The sequence below is a fragment of the Conger conger genome, chromosome 10 (assembly GCF_963514075.1).
Source record: "Conger conger chromosome 10, fConCon1.1, whole genome shotgun sequence".
NCBI classification, from domain to species: Eukaryota; Metazoa; Chordata; class Actinopteri; order Anguilliformes; family Congridae; genus Conger; species Conger conger.
In genome coordinates this window covers 18,343,386-18,370,325 of record NC_083769.1, presented here as the reverse complement: position 1 = coordinate 18,370,325, position 26,940 = coordinate 18,343,386, and the positions used below count along the sequence as shown (strand labels likewise).

The window sequence follows — 26,940 nt, the reverse complement described above, 5'->3', positions numbered from 1 at the left end:
GGCAAACAGATTATCCAGTATTGCATTTTTCATATGTTTCTTTTTGGAATGCTTGTTTCCTTAGCAGATGCTTTACATTTTGGTGGCTGCCATTGACCAGAGTTGACACATTGCTCTGTTTCTGCAGACAGTCTCTCAATAGGGAATGCTTGTTTTGTCAGAGACGGATAAAGTCTGTCTTTATGATAGTCTTCAGGCAATTCAAGCCAAATATGGGTTTAGGAAATATAATATCTATTGGCACCGTTTGAAAGAACTGTTACATCTTTTGGTCTATTGTAGTCTCCTTCGCACCACCCTAAGGCATTGTCCATCACCAAGTTATTTTATTAGATTCTTTGCATTTCCTGAAAGAACAATCAAATAAAGCCTAAATTATACCTTCTGTGTAACCTATATTGTTATTAATACCGGCACGTCTGTATTTATGGTTCAGGGTGCAGATATATCTTTCAAGCTTGGTCTGATAACCAGGCATCAACGGCAGGTAGTAATCCAGACATGCCGTCAGATGTCTTAGTCTGGTTACAGCTCTGTGTCATGAGTCATAATCCCATGGAATAATAGCAGCCTGTTTACTTAGCTTAGGCTGTTGAGGATTATTACATGAGACTACAATACATGAGCTCAGCGACTTTTGAGCATGTAACTGATTGTATTGCATACTATATAAACTCCTTACACATTTTGCAATGACATTGGTTTTGACGGTCTTTCCAGCAAGGACTAGAGAGGTCAGACTTCCAGGTCTGAACTGACATTTGCTAAATACAGTACGTAAACTGAATAATCATGGGATTTTCCATCCAGCCTAGACCTGGAATGTTCCAGAAAACACATCACAAAACCTTTGTCTGCAGAGCTGGCTTTATTCCCATTGATCATCTTTTAGTGCCTTCATCGTGCCAAGGGTTGTGTTCTAAATGATGTAATTCCAGTTGTTTGGCAGCGGTTTTATTGCCCCCTTGGATTAGAACTCACGAATGTGAGAAATCCCCGTAGGGCTTCTGCGGATGTTTTGGAGGATTAATCTCACGATTGCTATCAACATATTTATATTTGGTCTGATTTGCTTTGAAAAGCTTTGTTAGCCTCAGTAATTGTCCACACTTTAGCAAACATCCCCAAATCCCAGGATTCATTAAGAAATCAAAACGTGATGCAAGGAACCTGCGGCTAGATGTTTTCAGAGGGATCGTCTGGTTTTAATATTGGACCCGGGCCATCAAATATAATACGGTATATAGATGTTGAATAATCTGATGTTGACTTTACCTTGTTGACCTTGAAAGAGTGCAGCTGCTTTCTGTTTCTCTCCAGGCATACAGGCCTTCCCGCCCCTTCATTCATAACACTGTCTGTAGCCCTCATTCACAGAAGCCTCTTTTACCCTCTTTTCCTGATCTCCTTTCACTGGCCTGCCAAGACTCTTACACAGGTTTGGATTCCCTTTGAAGATCCTTCCTACAGCATGGTTTGGAAACTCCACAGCAAATCTGCAAAATGTGCTATAAAATGAATCAGATGAGATCCCCATAATATGCAAGGAGTAGGCTAATGCAGTAATTGGAAGAAGCACTGCCTGTAAACCCCACGTTCAACCCCAATCACCTACAGTGCGATCTAATAGCATTGTTAGATTCAGGCTTATCTATCTTGCTAGATATTGCTAGATTCTTAGTTGCAGTATCCTTCACTTGATTCATTGGAGCCTTGAGCCTGAAGGCGCACACTGTATACATTTTGAAGGGGCCTGTAGAATGGCAGTGTGTTGTGTGAAGTGGCCCCATCCAAAGATCCCTCCACCTGGCAACTATACCATCTGCTTCTCCCCGAATCCTCCAGATCCCTCTCCACCAACCCAGTCACTGAAGAGATAATCCTGTGGTTTGCAAGTGGTCTGCTGCTTGATCCTTTGTCAATGGGTGACAGGGGAGTCTAAATCCATGGATTTAGACTCGGAGAATAGGGCAGAAGTCAGCCAATGGTTGGCCAAGGATTTTCAGACAGACAAAGCAGGCATCTGATTCTTTTTCACATGATGATCCCAAATAATTAGGCTCAGGAATGTTCACATTTTCCTCCTTTGTGAGGTGCAGAAAATCACCCCCCCCACCCCAGTTTTCAATTAGGGATTCCCCGACATCTTCAAATCTTGGTGAGTTGCGGAAGATAAAATACTCCCTCGGGGTGAACCTTGGCTGAGCTGGAAATGGTCTTGTGAGGGTTTAATCTGCCCATAGTTTTGTGATCCTTGCAGCTGGTGCGGGAGATTTGTCCCGATGAAATGTTTGTGTCAAGGGGGATGACAGAGATGCTCTTTTCAATGAGAGCTGCAGGAGCAATGATCGGTCACGCCATGCGATACCGATGTGGACATTCCAGACGGGAACGAGGAGTGAAGCGCACAAATTGGCGTAACGCGGTGTGAAAACGCTCCGACATTCCCACTTTCATGTGTGAAGAGTGCGCCTCAAATGATCAGAGTGATGAAAAAGCATATGAAAGCATAATAATGGCTAATATTTCTTAACGTTGCATTTGCTTAGATGTGTTCTGTATCTAGTGTATGTGATTGTGTATTATGTGTATCTAGTGTATTATGAAAATGAATGTGCAATCTTTGAATGGTGAATTTATGTGTGCCCTTCCTGCACTCCTGCTCTTATGATGAAAGCTGAGTCATTGGGCAACCATTTCGGTGAAGTCACCAGAGAAACATTTTCTCCAAGTGATCACGGACATTGTCAGCTCCAAGTAATCAAGTGTATGGGCAAAATATTCCAGTAATGATGCCAGCCTTTCAAATGTCACGTGCACCATGAACAGAGATCCAAGGGTTGGAGGAAAGTTCATTCTGAGCACTGCCCTTCTCCATGAGCTCACTGGCTCTGAAAGAGGGTGCTTGAGCAACGGCAGGATGGGTTCGCCTCACTTTTGCGATGGGAGAAAGTCTTTCTTTGGAGTGTGAGCGGACTCCAGGCCAAGGCCGAGCTGTCATGGAGAAATCGTCCGTATTTCCAGACTTGAGGACTGTGCCAGAGAGAGAGAGAGCTGAGCAGGGCTTTCGCAAAAAAGGCCTTCATTGTGTACGAGGGGGCGGATTTGGCTGGACCCGCCCATGTTTCCCACACTGCCCTATGCTGTGTTTCACCTACAGCTGTACCGGTGCCGGGATCCATTTGAGAAGTTACTGTGGCTAAACTTACAAACCTTTTACTTTTCTTTCTATACTTTAAGCCCTCCTCTGCATTTGTTTTGTCGACTTTTCTCCCGTAACCTTAGCTGTAAGTGGCAAATCAAAGTGCCGGCGGGAGCCCTTAAAAAGTGAAGGAGGATAGGTTTACCTCTGATTGGTTAACCCTTTTCTGCTGGGAAAAATGTTCTTTCTGTCTCCCAGCTTTTGTGTTGCAGTTTAAACTTCAATGCACCTTCATTTTATAGCAACTCTGTACTATTGTAAACAGTTCTTTTTTTAAGGATAAAGCACGGCTTGAGTGCTTAAGTAGTTTTAAAGCCACAGCTCAATATCATGGGATTTTCTTAGGGTTCTTAATTAAAAGAGATAAAGCAAAAACTTTATTCCTTTGTGTAATTAGACTGTAATTACATAAATAGTAGAACTGCCATGAGTACATTTTCACTTGCGATAAGTATGTTGTCTGTAGGTTAGGTTGAGGGAATACATATTTCTGTACACTGCAACTTGCAGTTAGGTAAACTTGTTTTTGTTGTTACACATTAAAAATAAAAAGAAGATAATGTATATAATGAAGCCAAGTTATAATTCCAGTTGTGAAGGGGCAGGTTTATTTAAAGTGGGTCTTAAAAACTTTTGATATCTAACAGGCAGTTCTCTCTGTGGTGAAAGTGGGTAATCACAGGTGACTTGCCTTTCTGTTTAAATAAAGACTAACTGGGCTCGTATATTAGAATCCAGCATGAAAGCCAGGATGATTCTTGACCTTCAAGGACCTTTTATATTAAGTGTTGTGCGTAAGTGAGCAATTATTATTAAATTACAGTGTCGAGTATGAGTACTTGAGCATTGAAGCCCCTCCCCACCCCATCCCCTTCAGCTAGCGAGGCCCCCCAAGAAGGATGAAATAACACCTGCAGCCATATTTTCCTTTCCCCCTGGAATTTGACCTCTGACCCCCCCCCCCACTCTCCTGTCTGGGTGGGAAAGGGGTTAGTGGCTCTGCAGCATCTTCAGGTTACTCCCGAGTCACCTGTCAAACTACATTTCACTTATCCCTCCAAACAGAGGCCCTTCCACTAGGAGAGGAGAATATGTGCCACTCAGGCAAACGTAAATATCTGTCCAAGTTTGATAAAGAAAGGTCATATGCATGCATGTCCTTCAATCATTTTTTCAATTTAATGGGATGATACAGTATATGCATGGTTAATTCTGAATAGCGTTTTCCCGCAAATAGATGTAATATTGACAGCACTAGACTGATCCAGTCTTATACAGTCTTATGGACTTTGTAATTAAAGTTTTTTAGTTTTTGGTTAATTACAAAGTCCATTGCAACCTGCTGGTTAGCCTGCATGTAGGAATAACCTGCTTGCCATGTAGTGATGAAATTTCACCATTCTTATACTGATTAAAGAGCATGCATGTTATAATAAAGCACTTTAGCCTAACTTCAGATGAAGCAACACATTATAGTTTGTATTTTAGAATTGAGAACAAATTGGTTTCTTGTTTTTATATGTAACAGGTGTGCATGTGGCGGTTAGAAATGAGTTGCGGATTTAATTAAACAGCTAAAAGCCTAAAATGGATTTGTCTGTTTCTGAAAAAAGAAGAGGTGCACATCAAGTTGTGGATGTGTTGTTTCCATGGTAGCCGACTGCTGATCTTCAACTTGGGTGTTCTGTGCTCTCTCTCTCTCTCTCTCTCTCTCTTTCTGTCTCTCGTGATCTGTGCGGTGTTTCTCCTGTGAGGCAGTAGGACTATTTATGGAGCTTACTATGGTAGCTGTGCCTCTTTTTTGAGCTGCCTCAAAAGGTTCTTTAATTCAATTACGGGGCAGAGATTTGACCAAGTAGAACCAGGGCTTCAGCTTCAATAGAGTGGAAAGAACTTTGCCAAAAGGACACCCGTGGGACATGGCAGCCATGCCCTGGTTTCAGGCCACATTAAGAATGGAACCACAGGCTCATCAGCAAAATCCAAAGGCAGAGTAGGGACAATAAGCATTCAAATGCCTTTCCTTTTCTTTATTTTACTGTTCTGGTTAGTGCCTGCAGGACCAGCGTATTATCTTATAATTCATACAGCCTATTATCATCCTCCATACAGTTATTCTTTCTAAACTGTATCAAATTTTGTGTCACCTTTCTTAATTTCAAGGTGTGAAAAAATACATAATCCATGTCACACTAAAACAACAATGTTCTTGTGTTGCTAGGGCTTGTAATATCCGTGTTTTTGCTACCTTGCCTTCTGCTGAGACTTAGAAAGTAGATCAGTGGGGTTTTTAAGAGTTGGTACGCGTTTGAAGCGTAGCCAGAATTCATATCCTATCGTAGTCCTCTTATCTCTTCTCCCCACCTTGTCTTTACCAAGGAATCTCTGGATAAAAGAAACCAGCTGTCAGGTAATTTCCTTTGACGAGGTTTAAGCAGACTTTCCAGAGAGGTGGATAACCTCTGAATTCTTCCCCTTCTGTCTGCATCCTACAAGGGCCTTGTTTTCGGTGTGTTTTCCACATGAATTCTGGTCCTCCTCAGCTAGCCAGATGGAAAAATCTAGAAAAAGTCTTGGTTATATTTATTTATTTATTTACTTATTTATTTATATAGCTCCTTTCAAGTAGGAGCATAACGTTCTTAGACAATAAATATCAACTTATAATAATTTACAAAAACAAAACACAATACTAGGTTATAGCTATAGATAATACTAGCAATTACTATAGAAAAATGCTAGGCTGTTGGACAGAAATGATGCATCCGCATGTGTTTATCCACAAGAATATGACGAGATGATCAGGATGTCAGGAGTAAGATTTCAGAGCTGTTGTCGGAAGCGCTTTACAAGGTCAGAGCTTTGTTGGAAAGTGATTTGTTATGATTATACTTGTCAGGGGAGTGTTTGTCTGAGGTTCCCTAACAAACAGGCCAAACTTGTGGTCCCCCGTTCTGGCAAATGTGTCCTGTGTTATCTCTCTTAACCCTTCCAAAAACAGTCCCCGGTGAAGCTCCCGCCAAATCGCATTTAATTACATGATGGCCATCCTGAATAGAAACTGTAAACTGAGCTGTGGCCATGGGAACAGGCCGAAAGTGGAAACAGGTTTATAACGAGAAAAGACTTTGGCAAGTGCCTTCTTTAGGCATCCATGCTTAAATCTACAGTTTTTGTATGCAAAACCAATTTTGTTTCTCAAAGTGCTTATTTCAAATTTGGCACTATCTCATAAGGGCAGAAAATGAAGACGTTTTAAATATAACTGATGTCTTTCTTGAGTCACAAGCCATTTGTGGGTATAGTTCTATGCTTTTGAAACACTTACCGGGATTTTAAAAAATATTTTCTAACAGTATTTCAGATTCCAGTGTGTATTGTACACATGAAGTACCTTATATTGCCATAATCTGTGTTTTATGGTAGAATTAAGTTGATGTCAATTGATGATGCCAGCTGAATTTGTCAGTGTCTTGAACACTGCAGCTGTACTTGTGTAGATGACAGTAGGGCAGTGACTGTAGAATGTGACAAATTTAGGATGTAATTTTGGATAAACCTCAAGTTTCCTTTATAGATTATCATAGATGTTTCTTCTGACTGAATGTTGAAGACCTCACTGAGAAAATACTGCCATATTGGATGATTTTATAGTGAGAATCTGAGATGTGGATGTTGTGTTGAGAATCATCCCTGCTGTTGGCGCAGGAAGCTGGATCTCGTTCAGCTCGATGTAAAAGCTGCTGCCGATTGTCATGGCAGGTGGCGTAATGAGCGCAAGCCAGCTTGAACCCTGTCATTCACTTTAATGAGAGAGATCTCCGTACGCACAGTCGAATGTTTCGGATGCGAAAGCCGATGGAAGGTGAGGATGTGGAAAACGCTAAAGTAATCACTGGACGCTCAGTTCGACCACGGTGGCTATGCGGAATCCTCGGGCGCGTCAAAGTACGGTAAGACGAGGTCAATGCACCGAGTCACCACGGTCATAAATACTTTCATCCCCACCGCAAGCACATTCCGATTACATCTGGAGCCGAGCGGCCGCTCTCCGGCCTCGGCCTGCCCGCTATGCTATGCTATGCTATGCTATGCTATGCTATGCTATGCTATGCTAAGATTTCCACATCTCTGGTCCTGGAGGCTCGGGGCCTCGCGGCAGGCTTCTCTCCGTCCGATCGGAGCCTGAGATCCCCCCTGGCAAGTGCGCCCAGGCTCCACGCGAAATAGGGGCCGGGGGGTCTCCAATGACAGGAGGCTGTGTTGCAGGAGCCCTTCCTGTTATTAATAAACACCCGGCTCCTTTCCTGTTATTAATACAACGCCCGGCTCCCTTCGCCCGTCGAGCTGCTTCCAATCTCAGCACCTCCAGTGCCAGCTGTCGTCTGGAGAAGACGAGGCCGCCTGGCCGTCGTGAGGGCCAGGCATACGGCGGGGTCAGGTTACTGGAAACAGGAAGGACGCTTCACACCACGAAACTCTGCTGTGTTTACGTTTATTTACCTTGCCCGAGATCAAACCCGTAACCGTATAACTCAAGTTTTTCCATTAACTGCATTTTCATTGTTGGCCAGGAAGCAGCTTAGAGGAACCTTTTTAAGAGAGCTAGGTATTGGTTTTCATTAACCATGGAAATTTGAATCTGCTGGTCCTAAATCCATATATAAATCTGTTAAGTGCTGAAATTCAGGGAGCTCCTTATTAACTGCCATTTTGTCCTGATTGTTTCAAGGCAAAGATGTAATAGGTTGATCGACCTTTCAAACCCTTTCAGTGTATTTGGAGTTGTGTTAATTCGTTTTACTTTGCTCCAAAATGCCCTGCTGACATGTTTACAGAATAAATAAATTGACCAGCTCAGACTGTTAAAAATTTGAGAATATTTACAGAACTCATTGATTGGCTCAGATTGGTCATATTCTTGTCTATTTTGATGCCAATTTTGCATGAGACTAAGCCCTTAGGAGGACCTCCAACATTTTATTGAAAAGATGACTTGTACATATTTACAGTGTTTGAATTTCTAATCTAGCCTAGGTTGTCACTAAACCGCAGCCAAGTTTTCACTCCTCTGCACTGCCTGGATAATGGCAAACTTAGTTTGCAATTTGAGAAGCACTGAAACAAATGTCTTGGAAAACAAAAGTATACTGCTGTATACAGTATACCAACTACAGGCATAAGCTTTGTGGTTCCCCCATCGACTGTAATCTTTTTCCAGATGAGATGAGCCCAGGGTAAAACTAATGATCTCCTTCTCTGGGTCATCCCTGCGGATTTAAACATGCTGTTAGAATTGGAGACAAATGAGGTGATGGATAATCCTGAAAACCTCATAGCTATGGAATGTTTTCCACCGGATAAGGTTAAGGTTTACAGTACTCTATGTTAGGTTATGATATCTTTTAGTGTTTACAGGAGTTTGTTCTGCAGATCTATAATAAAAAGTTAAAGAATGTTCCATTATAACCCCTTACTCACACAAACACCTGCACGCACACACACACACACACACACACACACACACAAAGGCAGCATCATGGGTTTCTGCTCTCATACACCTTAGGGTCATTCTGAAGTTAACACCAAATGGCTAGCATCAATGGATACTCATTCATTGTCAAGGAGAGCTGTCAAGTGAATGCAAACAATGGGACTTGGCATGGATGTGGTTACAAATTAACGGAGATCCGAGGCCAAATATCTTTCCTGTGTGTCTGTTTGCCCTCTGTCACTGGTTAAACGAGACTGTGTGGAATGTGTGTTCTGAGTTCAGCCATGTGCCCCACATGTTTGGTTGCCACAAACATTGTGCTAAAATGAACAAAACCCCCAGTAGTTGATTTCGTATTGACAGTATCGTCATTGCTGGCTTTGAATCTAATGCCATTTACCTTACCAAACACATTGACTCGTGCTATTCGGATGTGCTAGTTCATTATCAATGACCAGTATTTGTCTGGCTATATTGACCAGTGCCCATATACTGTATGTTTTACATTAAAACACAAATGCAAATTGCAGCAAAGTTTCCACATTCATGGATGCGCACAGACATAAATTTACGAAGGAAAACTGAAACAAATTTCATTTGCAAATTATTTTTTGTGAGAGCCTAGGGAGGTTAACATTTATCACATTTTGCATCTGTTGAGCTTTTGTATATTTACAGTGAGAATAGCATGGTTTTGTCACTGTAAATATGCAAGCGGAGGGTGTAACGGTGACTTAGTAAACCTTGGAGCCTGTGAAACACAGCACTTAATTAAAAGGGTAAATGCCCCACTCCTCACCCGAGCGACAAACCTATAAGTGTGGCACCTTTGATGTGTTGTTTTGACAGTGTGTTTAAATAGCCTTGGCCAGGGGTGTTGCTGCAGTTTGCATTAGACCAAAGGAGCTAGTTCACAGGAAAGTCCCATGCTGTTTGTGGAGCTAGGCCTCAGCTGGAGCCCCTGCTGGGGTGCTAATTGAAGAAAGGGGGGCCCTCGGATTGTACCATCTGGGCAGCCACATGCAAGGAGAGCTGGGATGGAATGTTATCAAACTTCCACCCCCTCATAAAGTGCTAATAACAAACCCTGAGCCCGGATTTCACCATTATTACATTTTTGGTTGGGGGCTTGGGGGTGCAGCTTAATAAAATGATGAAACTATTTTTGCTAACACAACAGAACATGGCAGTTAAAATAATTTCAGTTAAAACATAGGTTTGATTAGATCCTTGTTTTTCAAGTTGCCAATTCCATATCAGCTGGCTGACATGTTCTTTTGAGGATGTTTCATAATTTATTAAAAGTCTCAGTGTGTAATGCAAAATGCTATTTTAAGTAACTACTCTACTATTTTTCTTAGAAAGTGGATTATATCTGATCAGGTTTTGTATTATTGGCAGTGCTTTGAAGAACCAAATCCAAACTTTGGTTTCCAAAACTTACATCATAGTCTGTGTGTAATAGAGGGAGGGAGAGAGGGAGTGAGGAGTTACAGAGAGAGAGGGTGAGAGAGAGTGAGAGAGTTTTGTATAGCAGGGGTCAGACATACTATCATCTGTGGGTACCCTGCTGTAAAATCCAGCTATGTCCAGCTACCAGCTGTTTCAAAACATAACTTGAGTTGTTTTACTTTCAGCAGGGTAGCATGGGGTACGGACAGGCTCTTGCTGTACACAGCTGAAAACCTGGAGATTAGGAAAGGAGCCTCACTAGGAACTCATTGTCAAACCATTGTCATTGGCTGGTCTGTGGCACCAACGCCATGGAGGTACAGACATGCTAGAACCTGCCAGCTCAAAACCATGTCAGCCCTTTTTCTCACCTCATAAGGAAATGCTGAATACAGCTGGCAGTCTTTTTCACTGCATCACAGGATTTGAGTAGAATCCATTTATTTAACTGCCAGGGATTCTGACACACAAGGGTTGTGTTGCTTTGACCTGCTCAATCTGTTATTCCAGGACAGGGGAAACAAATGCTATGTGTACTTTTTGGAAACAGCCTGCACTGCTCTAACACATTGAACCCAAATACAGCAGTCAGCAGCAGCTGCTGTCAGGCCGAGTTACATTATTTTTTTGACATGCAATTGTTTTGGGCTCTAATGAACGTAGTTCATGATGGGGAATTGAGTCGCAGCGCATAGGCATGCAGCATACAATCCTCAGCTGGTAATGTGCAAGCCAGACTCAATAGCAGCCTGTTCCAGCTCCCCTCTGTACACTCATGTAATCAGAGGAGTCCCAGTGATGTCATCACTAGCCGATGAAGTATGGGAATGTGATTTATTGTAAGTGAGGGGACCCTTTTCCAATCAAGCAGTCTTTTGTAAGGCCACAGTAAATTCTGGACTATTAACAGTATGGTTCTGAATAATTAGGGTTTCTCTTTTTTTGAAATAAATTTCACTTTGATTACTGAATCAGTTTCTGGAAATTCTACTGACCTTTTGGAGACCACAGGGCATGTAAATACACAAACAAAATTTGTTTTGGCTTCGGGTAGAAAAACAAGTTACAGCACAGACAACACATTGGAGGTTCATGACCAATCTATGAAAGGAGGGGGGCAGTTTCAACCAAAGCGTGGATCCAAGCAGAACAGTAAATCATGCATCCTTTGATGATATTTTCTTTTGGAGTAACACCAAGATGTCTGCAGCAAGTTGAGACTTTGCCATCAAGCCCCAGTCTTTGTAACTTGCATAAAGTGGCTTCACAATCACACCAGGCTACAACTCGAAAATGATCTTAATCGTTTTCTTTGTCTCCAAAGACAGATAAGTGTGCACGTGTTTTTGTAGCAACATGCATGTACGTCGTCATTTGTGTGTGCACGACTGCATGTGCATGTATGCTTCTGTTTGTGTCCGCACGCTCTACAGAACTCTACAGAATTCGAATTCCAATAAGAAAAACAGTGAGAGTGGGAGAGGGAGGAAGGGGAGCTTAAGCCAACATAAACCAGCCCACCGCCTAGTTTTTTCCCTTTCAATCGCTGCTCCTGACAGATCATAACTTGGACCACACCTCTACCCCTTACCACATGAACCCATACCACACACCACACATATACACACACACACACACACACAAACACAGCACATGCATATACCACGCAAACGCATACACACAAGTGCTCCCGCCAGGTGTGTTATTTGGACATATTCTTCTGAACAATGAGCTGGGAGTAAATGAAGAGGGTGGTGGTGGGAGGGCAGTGTGGGGCTTAGTGGCAGGCTGAACCTCTCAGGGGCCCAGCCTGGCAGAGGCACCAGGGCGCTGCTGGAAAAATTGAGAACTGTGAGAAAGGGCAGGAGCGCAAGCCAGGCTGCAGTTGTGTTTACCTCACACACCAGTGCACTGCTGCGGCTAATGCAGGACACGTTCTGCTAATGGGATCACACAAGCACCCCCCCCCCCCCTCCTCCCCTCACGCTCCAAATGTGTGAAATGCAGTTTCTTCTTCTAGACAACTTGTTAGTTATTTTGGGACAAGAAAATGAATGGGGTTGAATGTACCATAATCACAGGGGTGAGCCTTGCAGGTTCCGCACCGCATTGAGAGCACATGCGGTTAACACATAGAACAAGCACCAGCTGCTCCAGGGAGCGATTACATGGAGAAATGCTGCTGGCTGCACTCCTGGCATATGGTGAAATGCCTGGCATGATCCGTATGTGTGTTTGTGACCCTCAGGGGAAAGATTTTTGGCCACTGAAAGAATTCCTTCCCCCGGATCGAAGCATTTCCATCCACTGAGTTGTTTGTAAGGATTTTGCTCTGTTTGTAATGCACTGAAAAAGTGGAGATTATGAGCCTCGACTGACAATAGAAGACTTGTCTGTTGAAAGAGGAGTGTGTTTGCGGTTGCTTCCCCCCCCCCCCCTTCCTTCCTGCCCGGCCATTTGAACAGAAGATCTTGTGCGGAGGGGGCATCCTGAGCACCATGTCCCATTCGGCACAGAGAGGCTCAGTCAAAAGGGTTCAGTGTGGAAAAAAAGCCCCCGCTTCTGCTGGTTCCACACACTGTGTGGTTAAAGGGTTAAACACAATTATGAAGCCGGCAAGATAAACACCTTTAGGAAGGCAGGACCCCGGGCTTTGGGATGGAATTCCGTTCATGTGTCACAATAGGTGTGGAAAATGTGGATTTCCCTCCACCCAGGGAATCCGTCATTGCGGATTTCCCTGCATGCTTGCTGTCAGGCTGTCTTAAGAAGCTGATGGGACCCTAAACGGTGAAGTTCACACTCCTGTGGGTCATTGCCCCCCGCTCCCCCTCGCCCCCCAGGCTTACAGTGCTGCATAGACTCAGCTCCCCAATGAAGCCAGAATAGGTGAAGTGTACTACTACCTCCCCCCTCAGAGTGGGCTTCTGGCCTCTCAGACTCCACTGGTAGCCGACCAATAGAACTGATGCATTTTCTTCCCCCATGACATGACATTGTTGTACTGAGCAACCAGCCCCCTTGTCAGGTGCTCTTCTGCTTTGCTTTACACCAGTCATCCTCAAATCTTGACCTTGAATCCAAATCTGGCCTAGTTTTCTTTTCTCCCAGGTAATTAGCTGAACAATTAGTTCTACTGATTTCTCTTCACACCTGACTCCATGATATGGTGAACCCTGCTTTAAGATATTTCTCACCCATTCCCCCAATTAACTTGGAGGTGACTTGATTTACTCCAGCCAGTTTGCAGAAGCAGCTCCCTTTTTTCTCAGCTTTGTCCGGCTGGTAAGAGGCCTCTGATCTGCTATTCTCTGTGTCGCCTCACAGTGGGGAATACTAATAAGCTGAGACTTTTATCCAAAGCAATTATGGTTGATTAGACTAAGCAGGGGCCCAACAGATCTTAACGTGGCTACACCGGGGCTACACCGGGGCGTGAACCACCAACCAGTCATATATATTAGCCACTATCGTACAAGCAGCCACTAGGCAACTTCTGCTTTCCACAAAAACCCCTGCAATTCGCTCAAAACCCTAGCCACCTGGAGTGTGATGGACCAGAGCAAACAAGGTCTTTGTATGTTGAATTTCAGGCTAATTGAAATTGAAATGCTACCAGGCCTGGAACACATCTTTTTCCTGAAACTCAGGCTCCCCCGATCCTCCTGTGTGCAAATCGGCAGCACTGCTGGACTGTAGTCCGAAATGTGAACAGCTTTTTGGCTGTGACTCTGTCTCTGACAGCTGTTGTCGCGGGACCCATTCTCAGCCCCACAGCTGCATTGGGGCTGTATCAGGGTGGGCGATACCAAACTGCTCCTCTGCTTTTCCCACGCTGCTCTCGCCAGGCCCCATGTCATTATCGAGAACTAAATCCTAGTGCACATCTGTTGGACTTCATCATGGTCAGTCCGTGGCGGAGGGGGTGGGGGGGTGAACTTTAGGGTAGTTCATTGAGCTGTCCACTGCAGTCTCACCAGTCTCTATGCCGGTTAGCTGATTCCTTTCCAAACATTCTGCCCCATCACCCCCATGGTCCTCATCAATTGTCCACGGTGGAGATGACGGGATGCTGGGATTTTTCCCACAGAATAAACAACAGCTGGGGAAACCTGTGGAACGGAAAAGCGTGAAGCATCCATGCTGCCCCTAAAACCACGGGATCCGTGGCCCCCTGTTTATGAATTCCCTTAGCTATCTGAGAAAGCCAGGCAGTTGGCATCGCTGTAGGCATAATTTGAAAGTAGGCTACATTCTAGACCAGTGGAATGTGGCCTCTTCCTTCATCACATGTTTATGCATCTGTTCTGGCCAGGTGAGCCCTTTGGGTGGAGCCAGTTGGGCATCAGCCTGTACTTGCCAGAGTGGGGGAGGGGTTCAGAGGTCAGGGGAATTGTAGGTCCCGGCACCCTCCGGGGATAATGGTGCCTGAGAGTGATAGGGGTTATTGCAAAGGTTAACATCAGGTCAAGATGGAATGTGTTCTGGGAAATCCGTGCCAAGTACCAAAATCCTCATCCTATTGCTTATGGTTTTAGAGGTCAAGCAAGTCTTTGCAATAAATAAACAAATACTAACAATGTCATGTGTCAGACTGTCCTTAGCATTTCTTTTTGTTTTGTGGAAAGTTGGTCATTTTGGAATTTTGAGTGTGGATGTACCTGAACCTGTACATGTACCGGATATTTGCATCCATGTTTTATTGCACACAGCCTTATTTATGCATAAGAGCATGCAATATTCCATTGGTATGATATAATTCTACAGCTGTTTGTAGTGTGAGTTAAGCTTTAATAGGATCATTATTTTAATTTGTTGTCCACATATTTAACCCTTATCTTAAGAGTAACAGGTGATTGGTGAATTAGTTGTGCAAGAAGCACAACAGAGGCTGTTCCCCGTGTGCTACTCCCGACCCTCCCAAAAGTCACTTGAGGAATTTGAGTGAAGATAGAAACCTGCTCCCCGTGTCCACAGGTCCCCTCTCCCGAGGGAAGGGGGGCGGGAGATGATCATGCTAAACGGTTGGCTGGGTGGCTCCAGCCAAAAGAATTTGTCCAGTCAGCTCTTTCCTTTTGAAGAAGGCCCGGGATTGTTGTCACAGGGTGCTCAGTCAGGGGAGAAAGGATTTGGGGGGGAGATCAAGTTATTTATTGGCTGGAGCCTTTTAAATGGGAAAATCCGCCCTGATGGGGTCCAGTGGAAATGGAAACTGGCGTGCCGTGCCGACTGGAAATGCCGGGCGTGGCACCCAGCCAGGAGGGGGTGCAAACACGTAGGGGGTTTTGGGTGGGGATGTAGGGGACCGGGAAGATCCACTGTGGTGAAGGGGTCTACCGTCGCCCCTTCAGCTGCAGCTGTGATCACCCGATCTCCAGTAGAGGCCCCAGGGCACCTTTCTCTCCCCGTTGAGTTTGTTTGATTGCTGCTATGAGTTGAGCGCAGATCAGATGCAGCGGCTAAAGCTCAAACACCTACAGGGAGAACAGATCAGATAACAATACGCCATTTTGGAACCTGGGGTGAAGATAAGATGGGAACCATATACAGGTACATCCCAGTGCTGCTGTCTGTGTTCTTTAGATTGTCATCACTGTGTGATGCCATTATTGATTTAGGTGTCTTATGTGACATTAAATGTAAGCACTGCAAGAAAAGTCACAACTAGACAAAGTCATTAAAGTCTATCAAATATATGGGAAATGGCAAACTTGTGTAATGTGGGCAAGAAATGTGAGCCATTCATGTTAACTAATGCTGCATTTGAGAGGATACCTGGCCCAGACCTATTGTGGTTCCTATTCTTTCAGTATACTTAAAACCATATCTTGCATAAAATGAACTGGAATTTCCGACACTCTTAGGCTACCGTGTTATCAGTCAGTTTTAAACTAGCTGCCTTTGATTTCGAAATGCTTGGGGAGTCAAAAGACCACTGTGAACATGAGGGAACTGATTTGATCTTTCCATGACAAAAGAACTTCCTGGTGCATTCCTTAGGAGGCCACAATAAAACTCGGAGCAAGGTCTGCCGGGCTCAGTTGCCCGAGGTGCTGGTGTTTCACGGCATGCCGGAACAGATTTGTATCTTACAGCCGTTGTCGACACGAAAGGAGCAAATCCTTGTCTGCTGTAGTAACCTGCACGAAACAATCAAACAGACTGAGCAAATATCTGCTGGGGCGTAGCCTTGAGGAACGTCTTACGGTGTTCCTCTCAACAGCTAAGACAGAAATTGATTGATGGGGTACATGACCATAAAAAACAACTAAAAATACACCGCTAACAAAGTGCAATAACAAGTTAACAATAACAAATAGCAAAATAGCAGGTCTGCTTATGACGCAGCGTTGCTCATGTGTGGAGCCATTGCTGTTTTTCTCCTTTCCTTTTTGTGTTACATGGTGTCACAGAGATAAATAAGCCTTAAAGCAAATACAGGGCCATTCTTTATTTGATGTCTCCGTTGTTTCTCGAGTGCCTATCAGTCCTTCTTTGTTTTTGCTTTTCCTGCAAGGACTCTGCGGAGCTATGGGCGTGGTGTCTGAGTGCAGACTTTAACCCCTGTGCGCCCTGCGGCATTCTGTCTCTCCCAGGTGACTCAGGGCTCCAAGGTGTGGGGCGAAGTGGCGCTTCCGGAGGACCTGGAGGCCGAGAGGGCTGGTGCGCGTTACCCAGCCGAGACGGACGATGAGGATTTTGCCGCAGATGAAGCCTCGGGAGGTATGAGGATTGCGGGAGGGGTAGGGGTGCAGGTAATCCTTCATAAATTGCGGTTGCTCAAGCCTTAAGGCACTGAAGGACAACAGCGATTTCTCATTCACTGAGCTCACGCTTTACTTGCCATAAAGGAGACATTTTTCACCTTGCTGTCAGTTAGTTATTCCAGCCCATAATTCTGTGCCGCCTTTGCCATGCAGCAGACAATCTGAGGGGCTGCTGGTGGCTCATCCTGTGAAGGCCCTGTGCATGGAGGGGCTCCACTCTGGTATTGAATCCACACCATACCAGGGCTGATTGGCCAGCATTCATGAGTCAGTGGCTGTTGCTTCCCTGGGGTTGAGGTTTTAGCCAGCTGGGATGATGTCACATCACACACCGATGATCCATCTTCCTCCAGTTCATGTCCGTTGAAGCCCGGCTTGATGACCACAGTTTGATCAGAAGTTGTAGCTGACATCTTGCTTCAGATCACATGCCTGTCTTTGGCCTCCTAAATCAATAGCAGAGGCCATGTCGCACAAGTGAGATTGTGCATTCCACATTGGGAGAAAAAAAATCTGTTGCACACATGATCTTTTACTTCTCAATAGTCCTTATGACAGACAAAAAGACTGAAATATGTAACTGCAAAACAACATTGCAGTTTGAGGTGTTGCTGTCAATGGTTATAGCTTATAAATTGTACCAGATTTTCATTTTTATGGAAGTCAGTACCTTGAATTTTATGGCTTAAGATATCACAATCTAACTCTATTTTTAGCTTAGTTTGACCATTTGAGCTTCCAGCTAGGTCATACAGAGTGGTAGGTCAGAACAGCAGCACAGCGTGCTAACATGTTGGCCACGTCCTTCTGTGTTCTCCATAGATCATCCCAGCGGAGAGGAGGACGGGAGCACGCCAGAGCCTACGACAGTCGGCAAAGCAGGCTCTCTGTCCACAAGTAAGTACACCCCGCACCCACCCTGCTCGCCCCCCTGACACACGCTCACTTCACCTCGACCCCCCTCCTCCGCTTCCAAGAGCCGAGAACTGCGCCGTCTCTCACCTCGCACAGGAAGTGGTGTCAGCGCACCTAGCTGGAGGGCCGCTTGTCTGAGAAATTCCACACATAACTGCCTGTTCTGGCCCTGAGGAGGCACTCAGCCAGGCTCTGTGAGGTGAGGCAGTGTGGCGCTTGCACGGCCCTTGTGTAACCTATGGCTTGAAGCCAGGAGACGTTCCATTTCAGTTCAGTATATTCATTGGTCAGGTAAGGTGCAAATTTCAGTTCATTTTCGTGAATCGACTGATTTGAAATGGAAACTACCTCAGCCCTGGTGGTCCGCACTCCGAGAGGAAAGGGCAAGTTCACTGCTTGAATAGAGACATTGAGAGACCTTGTGCCGCTAAATGTAACTGCCAAAAAAGCAAAGATTGAGTAAAAGCAAATGTCTAAAAAATTAGATGTGGCTGCTGTTGGGCGGGACTCTGATGCCAGTGGGAAGGCCTCCCACTGACAGCGTACGGTGCAGACCTGTCTCCATCCCTTTCCCCTGACCTCGCCGTAAACACTGCCAGTGTGCGCCCTGCGGTGCTGAAGGAAGCAACAGCAGGATGAGTGGCTCCTCTGTGTTCCTCTTTTACACTCACGCTGTCTGACTGCCCGACAGCGCCTACTCCATCTTGGGAGCGACAGCATGTGCTGCAGGGTGGCAATGGGCAAATTAGTCAAAAGGGAATTGCAAATGTGACTCAAGGAGCTCTTTCTGTGTATGGCGCATTGCTAACATAGCAACATCCAATTTTGCGGTTTATGCTAATCACAAAGACCTTAAAGAAGATTACAGACACATGTTTAATGTTTCTACATGTATAGCTTTTGTTTTTTTGTGCAAACACTGTTATTGTCTTCCTATTGCATTCAGTCATGTACGATTGCACAGCTGTACATCACCACTGGCCGTCCAAATAGAAGCTGGGCACCACTATCCATCTAAATATAACCAACCCCTATCTAGCCAGAATTTAAAGGCACTATAAAACTTTGGCCATGTAAAACCTGTGTGTGTGTGTGTGTGTAGGTGGGTGTGTGTTTATTTGTGTGATGTTGTGTGTGTGTTTGAGTGTATATATTGTATGTGTGTGTTCACTTATGCTTCAGGAATGGCCTGCTCCCTCACTGAAACCACAGCCATGTGTGATCCTGACATCATGGCCCATTTTGGCTTGGAGGCCCTGCATGGCTCATTACTTCATGGTGAAATAATTGTTTTTTGTCGGAATGGCATCGGGTGACATCAGAGCTCGAGCAAAGAGATGGTCATCCGCCTCTTGGGTTAAAATAGCGCGGCAGTGAAACCTGGCCTGACTCGCATGGTCATATAGGTCTCTCTCACCTTCTTCCACTTGGCTGCTCTTGGCAGCAGCCGCTCATAGCGGCTAGGCTACATGTTGGAATAACCTCTTTCTTAGTGTATAACCTCTCAGCTATTCCAGTATATCTGTTAAACTATGGTTGTTCCAAACTAGTTTTGTGTGCATATTGGACATGAGGGAAAAAATGCTGTCCATGCATTCCTCGTCAGTCACTTTACTGCAAGGCAAGTAGCTAAATTAGTTGAACTTTCCAATTAATTTGATAATTAGATAAGCTTGAACGAAGTTGGGAATAGGCAATGGTGAATATCTCCCTCATGTAGACGTCTCAACTCAACATTTTTCTAAAAGGTTGGTTGGAGACAGTGCCAATGATTGTACTGTTGGACTGTGGCGGAGATTAAGTTTGCTCATGTTTCCTTTTGGACATTTTTGTAGATAAACACAGCTGGAAAGCCACTCTGCTTTCCTGAGCTTGCGGTTTTTGGACGTCTTTCCCCCGTCTTCCTTTGCGTCTCTACCCTCTTTTCTTCTTAAACACTGAAAGGATGGGAGGGCCGGAGCTTGCCCTGCTATCTTTTTTCAAAGACATCCTGTTTTCACGTTGACATGCTCTGACAAATTTCTCTGGCTGGCCTGGCGGACACAAGCAAGGTGTGACAACATCAACCGGGCTTGTTACCAAAAACAATAGAATGGAATGGAAAAAGTTTTCATGGAAAAATGAAATCATAGATAGAACGTATGCCTACCCGTTGGAAATTTTTCATGTTCACACTTGCCTGACATCGATATTCTGACAAGATAACTCTGTTATCTTGTTTTTGTTTTTTTGAATGCATTTTATTTCGCACAAATCTAGTGCACTTCTCCATAAATACACTGGGGTTCCCATTGCAAAGGCATCGTACAAATCCTACAGTGACTCCCCCATCTTCACCCCCTCCCCCGTGCTTCAAACTGCCCCTCTCCTCCAACAGTTCCCAAGTGACCTGCTCCTAGTTTGTCAAGCTTCCCTTTCCCGTCCCCTCATTCTCAGGCCTCCTCTGTCTTCCCAGAACACGGATTAGAAACCACAGACACAGAGGTTACATCCCTCTCTATAGGAAATCTGTAAGAGGAGGGGGAAGAACCCATGTTGCGGCTAATTTTGGATCAGGGGCTTGAGAAATGTCCCTGCAGAAATTGTCTGTGGATTCTCTTGGAACCAACATGGAAATGAGTTGGGAAGGAATATATAACAAAACTTTTTTATCCATCCTCATATCTGGATTCAGTACCAGACGTGGGGTCCATCCACATGCTAGAACAAGGCCTTAAAAGGACATGCTACCCAACAGCCCAGTGATTTCTCATTTTCCACTCGACTCGAGTTTACCATAGCTTTCGATTCTGAGGAAAGGCCCTGATTCTCAATGATGCTGGAACTTCTCCTGTCGGGAAGAGTCGAGGACTTCCTCAAATCATGACTCAGTGTTAATTGGCTTTAAAGTGTACTGTAAGCCCATTAATAATGTTAGATGGCCCCTTCTTTAGGGGGGAGAACAGATGTTCTGGCTCTTTTGTAAGTGATGTAAACAGTGCTGTAAAATCCTTTATTTGAAAATGCGACCTGGGGGTCCCATTGGCCGACCACCCAGTAACCTTCCCTTTTCCTTGGTTGGACAGTTGGTGTGACGCGTGTGTCAGTGCAGGCTGGCCCTCAGATAATTATACCACAGCGCACGACGTGTGACGGCAGCTGCGGTTATTTTGGTGCCATCTTTGTTGTCATAAATGTTCCGTATTTGAGGTGGTCGTGGGCGCAGTGACTTCACTGACATTTCAAGAAGCCAGAAAAGAACACGGAGTTGGACTGGGACCTGGAACGCCAGGATAAAAAAAAAATGTATTATATTTTTAATCAATACAAGAACTGTATTACTGAACACCATCTAAACTGGGAACAATGGGAGGACACGGAAGAAAAGGAAGGGGTGTCAAATCAACTGCACACCTCACAGGATGAATTGCAGAGTGATAGAGAGCAGACCAATGGGTAGTGGCTTTGTGCACTCTCATTGAACTCTCCAGAAACAACACATTGGAGGATTTACCGATATTAATAACCAAACCGATATTACAGTTCAGCTGCCCTCCCACCACAAATGACACAAACATTTTTCAAAGGTTTATTGGATGCAAATTAGTGTTGTGTTCTCACATACGTTCTTAACATAGGTTTCTGTCAAATAGAACTACTAGGTGGCCTTCTACATTGTGGCAGCCTTCATGGGCTGCTCTTTCACATCTAAATGTTAATTTTAGAAGGGTGAAGGAAGCACTCAGGGCGTTCTTGCATATCCCTGCTTGCTGACAACATTGAGCTTGCTCATGAGACCAATATCTCACTACACACTGTTGTGTAATAACATACGTTGCCATGGAGAACAGGATTTCCCAGTCCTCTTTAGGAAACCATTCATTCAGTGCTCTGCTCAGTGGACAAGATTCAGTGCAGTCCTTCAGAATCGGGAACATCTTGCATGGCAGAGAGTGGGTCAGGGCGGGGGGGTCAGAGGGTGGAGATTGTGTGCCTTATTTTCAAGGGGCTAAATGTCTCACGAAGAACCATTTTGACGCTTCAGCACTGTGCAGGCCTGGCAGAGCTCTCACGGAGGCAAATTGTTTAACTGTACAAGGAAATAAGGCAAAGAGAGCGATTCAGTGGCTCAGTGCATTCAAACGGCTGGAGACCCAACAGGAGCTTGTTTTCATAATAGATTACGCTTTTGTCATGGTTTCCTGCAGAAGGCTTGGGAGTGTCTATGATAATGCAGATAATCCATCGCTGGAGATGCGTGATGATCTCTTTGTTCTTTCTTCCTTATTACTGCTTTGACTCTTGTCGGTTAAGAAAATAAAAACACACAAAGTGTGGATTTGATCAAAAGGTCTTGGAAAAGAAAAGGCCTTTTTTTATTTAGTGTTTTTGTTTTTCAAATGAAGGGTAAATAAAAACAGCTTTTGCTCATTTCCTTTTTAGGTTTTGAAAAGCTCAACACTTTTGGCAGAGGTTTATTGAACACTTTTCCTCATGTTTGGACAACAGTTGAAAGCAAGAAATACCATTTTTTCGTATGCAGTCATTAAAAGAATTTCCGCAGCTGATTTTGTGAAGAAAATGTTGTGGCGTTTTTGTTTACTTTTAACTCAAAGTTAGGAACAGATGGTAATTGAATACTGGCCATTGGATAAAGTTGTCTGAGACACACAATGATTGTTTTTTTCTTCCCTTTTCAGATGGTGTGAGTTAAAAAGATTTCAGCACCTTTTTCAAGTTAAAAACACCAGCAGACATCACGCAGTCCACTAGCTGAAATGAGAGACCAGCAGTGGCTTGCTTATTTTAGGTGGTGCTTTAGATGTTGTAGAAACAATTACTTGTAACTTTTGTTGAAATGTTGGCTAAACATGCGCACCTCCCCCAAGCCACGCATGCACAAAATGGAAAGGCCCATTGGATCACAAGATATAACTTCTTTAATTCATACCAACTGGTGCACTAGAATAAAAAATAAATATAATCTTATGAGCAGTCTCACAGAGTGTAATGAAGAAGATTCTCTGTGAGATGCTCACTGTAACCCCATCTCAAACGCTGCACCCTTTTGTGCTTCAGCAGCTGGGGAACAGCTGGACCGAACAGACTCGATTGCTGCAACCAAAAACGCACACAGACTGAGCTTCTGAGGTGGGCTTACATTAGTTTGTGGACTGGAGAGATTTTCTGGCTGAGTGATTCTCTGGGTAGAGGTATTGTGGAGAGGGGCATGGTCATAAGGAACATAACAAAGGAAAATAAATAATGGAAAAACTAGTGTCCCTTGCTGACACAGACTTTTCCAAGGAAATGCTAGAGTTGGACTCGCTTATGTTCCTCTGACTTGTATTATTCAGCAGTTGAATATTTTTCTCTTCTTCTAATTATCATTGACACCCATTACTGAATAAGGAAATGTGTTGAACCTGTCCTTCTATGATTCATAGGAAACTGTGACATGCTTGACCTTAGTTCACTCTCAACTAAGTATAGTGCTTCCCTTAAAAGTAGCCATTACATTATTGTCCCCGCTCATCTAAATTAAGACGCCATTTATGCACACATCCTCAGCTAAAGCGATATTTCAGAAATAAGTTGGACACGGTCACAAGAGCAGCATGTGGATGTGAGCCAAAGCCGTGCACTGGGCCCAGCGGCTGAGAACTTCCTGTGTTTCTTTGCCGTTGAAATACAGTAGAACAGTGACTAAAATAAATGAGTCAGACCGGCTGTCTTAATGAGAAATCTCCGTTTCTGCACCCTTTTGTCCATTTCGTGGTGAAAACAGGAAGCCTTTCCCTCCCGTGAACGTTCCCCGGCCCTGTCCTTTTTCTCACTTCGGGATTCCCCGTGCCGTAGATACGAGGTGGAAGTCGCCACAGTCTAGAGGATATCCTCCGCACTCCGGTGCCTGAGATAATGCCTGAGTGCGTTCCAAACCAAAGCCGAGCCAAAATGGATTCTCACCACATGTCCCTCCCATCCTTTAGAGACAGATCTGGATGCTCGCGTGATAAAGAGTGCAGAACTGTCACATGCTGGTCAGCACATTCGCCTACTGCTTGCAGCTGCTGACAGAGTGGACATCGGGATGAACGTGATATTGCTAAGAAATAAAGCGACAGACAGTTTCACTGGCCTTGTGATAATGGAGTAGAAAGATTAATTGGCCTTGTGATAAAGGGGTGGAAAGATTCAATGCTGTCTCCTTCCCCTCATTTTGCTTTTCATACAGTTTGCCTTTATCCCTGTGAGTGGCCTTTTAGATTAGCCTTTGGCCTTTAACTGTACTGATCAAAAATGAAAGAAACAATTTAGTAAAAACAAAAGAAAGATCTTTGCAGGGAAATAATTATAGTGGGTAGTTACGATGCACAGTGAACATACATTTCTAGTTATATTACACATCCACTACTTCAAAAATATGAAATAATGTGCAACATTTTACTGTAATTGCTATGTTGTGTATTTTGCTAGCATAGTGGACTGCTCATGCTGTCACTCTTATTAGACATGATGATGTCATGCTAACTCAGTTGGAGTGACTCAAAGTCAGATCAGCAAGGCATAGCTTTGTCCTTAGCTTTACCTCTGCAGTGCTGTTGTTTTATTCTATGAGACAACTTCAGAAAACAAGACCCTTATTGTTCCCTTCATCCCTCTGTAATAGGCATGCCTAATACTGTATTCCTGGAACCCGGTGTCAAAGTGTCGTCTTATGGTCGTGAAAACAGTTGCGCTCATTCTTCTAAATAGATCTGATTGACTCCTTGGACAATATATCATGCCTTGTTCACATGCGGTAATTACCTCAGTGTCAGCCTTCAAACAATGAAGAATAAGTTGAGTCGCCTTTGTGTCAGGAGTATCAATTGTCATGATGTTCAAATGTTTTATGCCTCCTGTGTATTCATGTTCAGTCAAACACACTTCTCACACTTCCAGAGAAGAAACATGAATACTCAGGAATTATTTTTTGCTGGATGTTGGTTTCTCAGTTGGTTTTTCATCTTCATCGATATTGGTGAAAAAATCTACATTCGTTTTGTAAATTATCTGAAAATCTAATTGAGAAGGATTGAAATCTTTTCGCCAAAATAGGCCTGGGGAAATGTAGCATGTGAACCAGCAAAATACTGCATGCTGAACCTGGGTGTGTTATTGTCCTCATTGGGCCATTTATTCTCTATCGTATAGAAACATTGATGATACATACACACTAATGTTCCAATGTTAACCCAAATGTATTCCAACTATGACAAGTAAGCACCTTATTCCAATGGCAACACAAAATAAGCTGGTATCCATGTTATGGGTAATTGGTAGACATTGCAGGACATTCCTCTATTACTGAAATATTGATGTAAAGGCCTTATTCTAAATAAACCTCCTACCATCATGGCAAACCTGAAAAGGTACACATTGGAGTGACTCCTTTAGAAAAATGCACAGTGGTGCTGTTCTTCTGAGAACATGAGTTCTGTTCAGTTCAGTTAGCTGAAAATGTTTACAGGGATTATTTGGGATACTCAGAAGACCATGAATACAGGAATATCAATGGTCATCATTCATGATTCAGGATAAGGAGCGTTAAAATTGTCCAGGATAAGGTGCATGTAACATTTGGCTGGACCCTCCTGGAGCCGAAACAACAACTCTCCCACAAGTGCAATGAGGGAATTTCAGGAATTGTGGCCTGGCTCTTGGGTTTTGAATCCCCCACTAAGCTCTGAGGCTGCCACCGTTGATGGTGTTGTGTAACGCCTCCGCTCTAGGGTGTGTTTAGCCAGCCAACCACAGCCATAATTTCCCCCAAGCATGTTTTTTCCCACTTAAATTGCATCCCTTGTTCTTAGCGAAATAATGATTTTGGGAAATCAGGCTTTAGGTTTTCCTGAGCCGAAATGTGCCTTCAAATGAATGGGCTATAAATACACAGCGACTCCGAATGTATTCATTTGCCCTCTTAGAGGAATTAGCCTTTTCCTGTTTGCGCCAAGTGCCCCCACAGACCCATACCCACTGGGGTTCTGTGTATGTTCGTGTTTGAAATGTGACAATGTTACAACATTTTCCATGTAACAGGGCATTTTTAACTCCTTTGAATTTAATTAATTTTTTCATTTTTGTGAATTTTGACAGACTGCTCTTGGCTCTCACCTGAAGGGGTTGTAATATGTAAAGGCCACATTCTGTAAAGACCTGCTCTGAACATTATACAGGCACCACAGCATATGCACACTCTCAGAAATAAAGGTACAAAAAGTGTAAATGCTTGTCGTTGGGGGGATACCCTATAAGTCCATAGAATTGTACCCTGAGCCAGCAATATATAATTCATTTGTACCTATTTTGATTGGAAAACTTACTCATTTGTACCCATCAGATTTGGGAAATTTGGTCCTTGAAGAACAAAAATGTACCTGCACTGACTGTATTTCTGAGAGTGCATGGATTTAGCATCTCAGTGGGCAGTGTGTAGTGAGCGGTTAGCAACTCCACATTCTCTGCCGGCTGCTGAAGAACGTGTTGTCGCTTTGACCATGTTCTGGTTCAGCTTAGCGACTTCCTGACAGTTCTGACACGAGAGCTTCGGTATGAGAAAAGCACAAATGGGGCCATTTTGATTGTGGGAGCTCTCATGAAGGACGCTCCCGTTAGCCGTTGAGCGAAAAAGGTTCTCTTGGGAGGTCGGGAGACCGTTTTGAGAGCAGACTTGGGAACAGTTGGGGTCCCTGCAGAAAAAAAACATCTCAGGTTTTTGAATCAGCTAGTAGCTGGCTGACCATTTCAGACCAGCTCCATACTCAACATGGTTTGACCAGCTCAAGCTATGTTTTGAAACGGCTGGTAGCTGCTCATTTCAAGCTGGTTTTACATCAGAGGTCCCAACTGCCAGTGCTAAAGGTTCAATAGACCTCTGACCCCCCCCATCCCCCCCTACCTCCAGCAGCCCATAACCTTGGGGATGCACTACCCACTGAACAGCAGAAAGAGACCTTGGCATCAGTTGGTGGGGTTTGCAATGTGTCCAGCCTCCCCCCCCCCATTTTCCATTTTTTGTGGGCGCAGTGGGTACGGCGGGTTTGAAGGTCGCGCTGAAAGCGGTGGGGGCATTAAAGGCCGCGCAG

General features: G+C 44.2%; 1 protein-coding gene across 12 annotated transcripts in view; it reads left to right on the top strand.

Moving 5' to 3' along the window:
• LOC133139383 (basement membrane-specific heparan sulfate proteoglycan core protein-like) overlaps nucleotides 1-26,940 on the top strand; it is a 152,958-nt gene that overhangs the window by 15,786 nt on the left and 110,232 nt on the right. For all 12 annotated transcript variants that reach the window (XM_061258878.1, XM_061258887.1, XM_061258886.1 and 9 more), the window contains exons 2-3: nucleotides 16,745-16,871; nucleotides 17,738-17,812. In XM_061258878.1, the coding sequence (XP_061114862.1) occupies nucleotides 16,745-16,871; nucleotides 17,738-17,812 (202 nt within the window). The remainder of the gene's footprint in view (nucleotides 1-16,744; nucleotides 16,872-17,737; nucleotides 17,813-26,940) is intronic.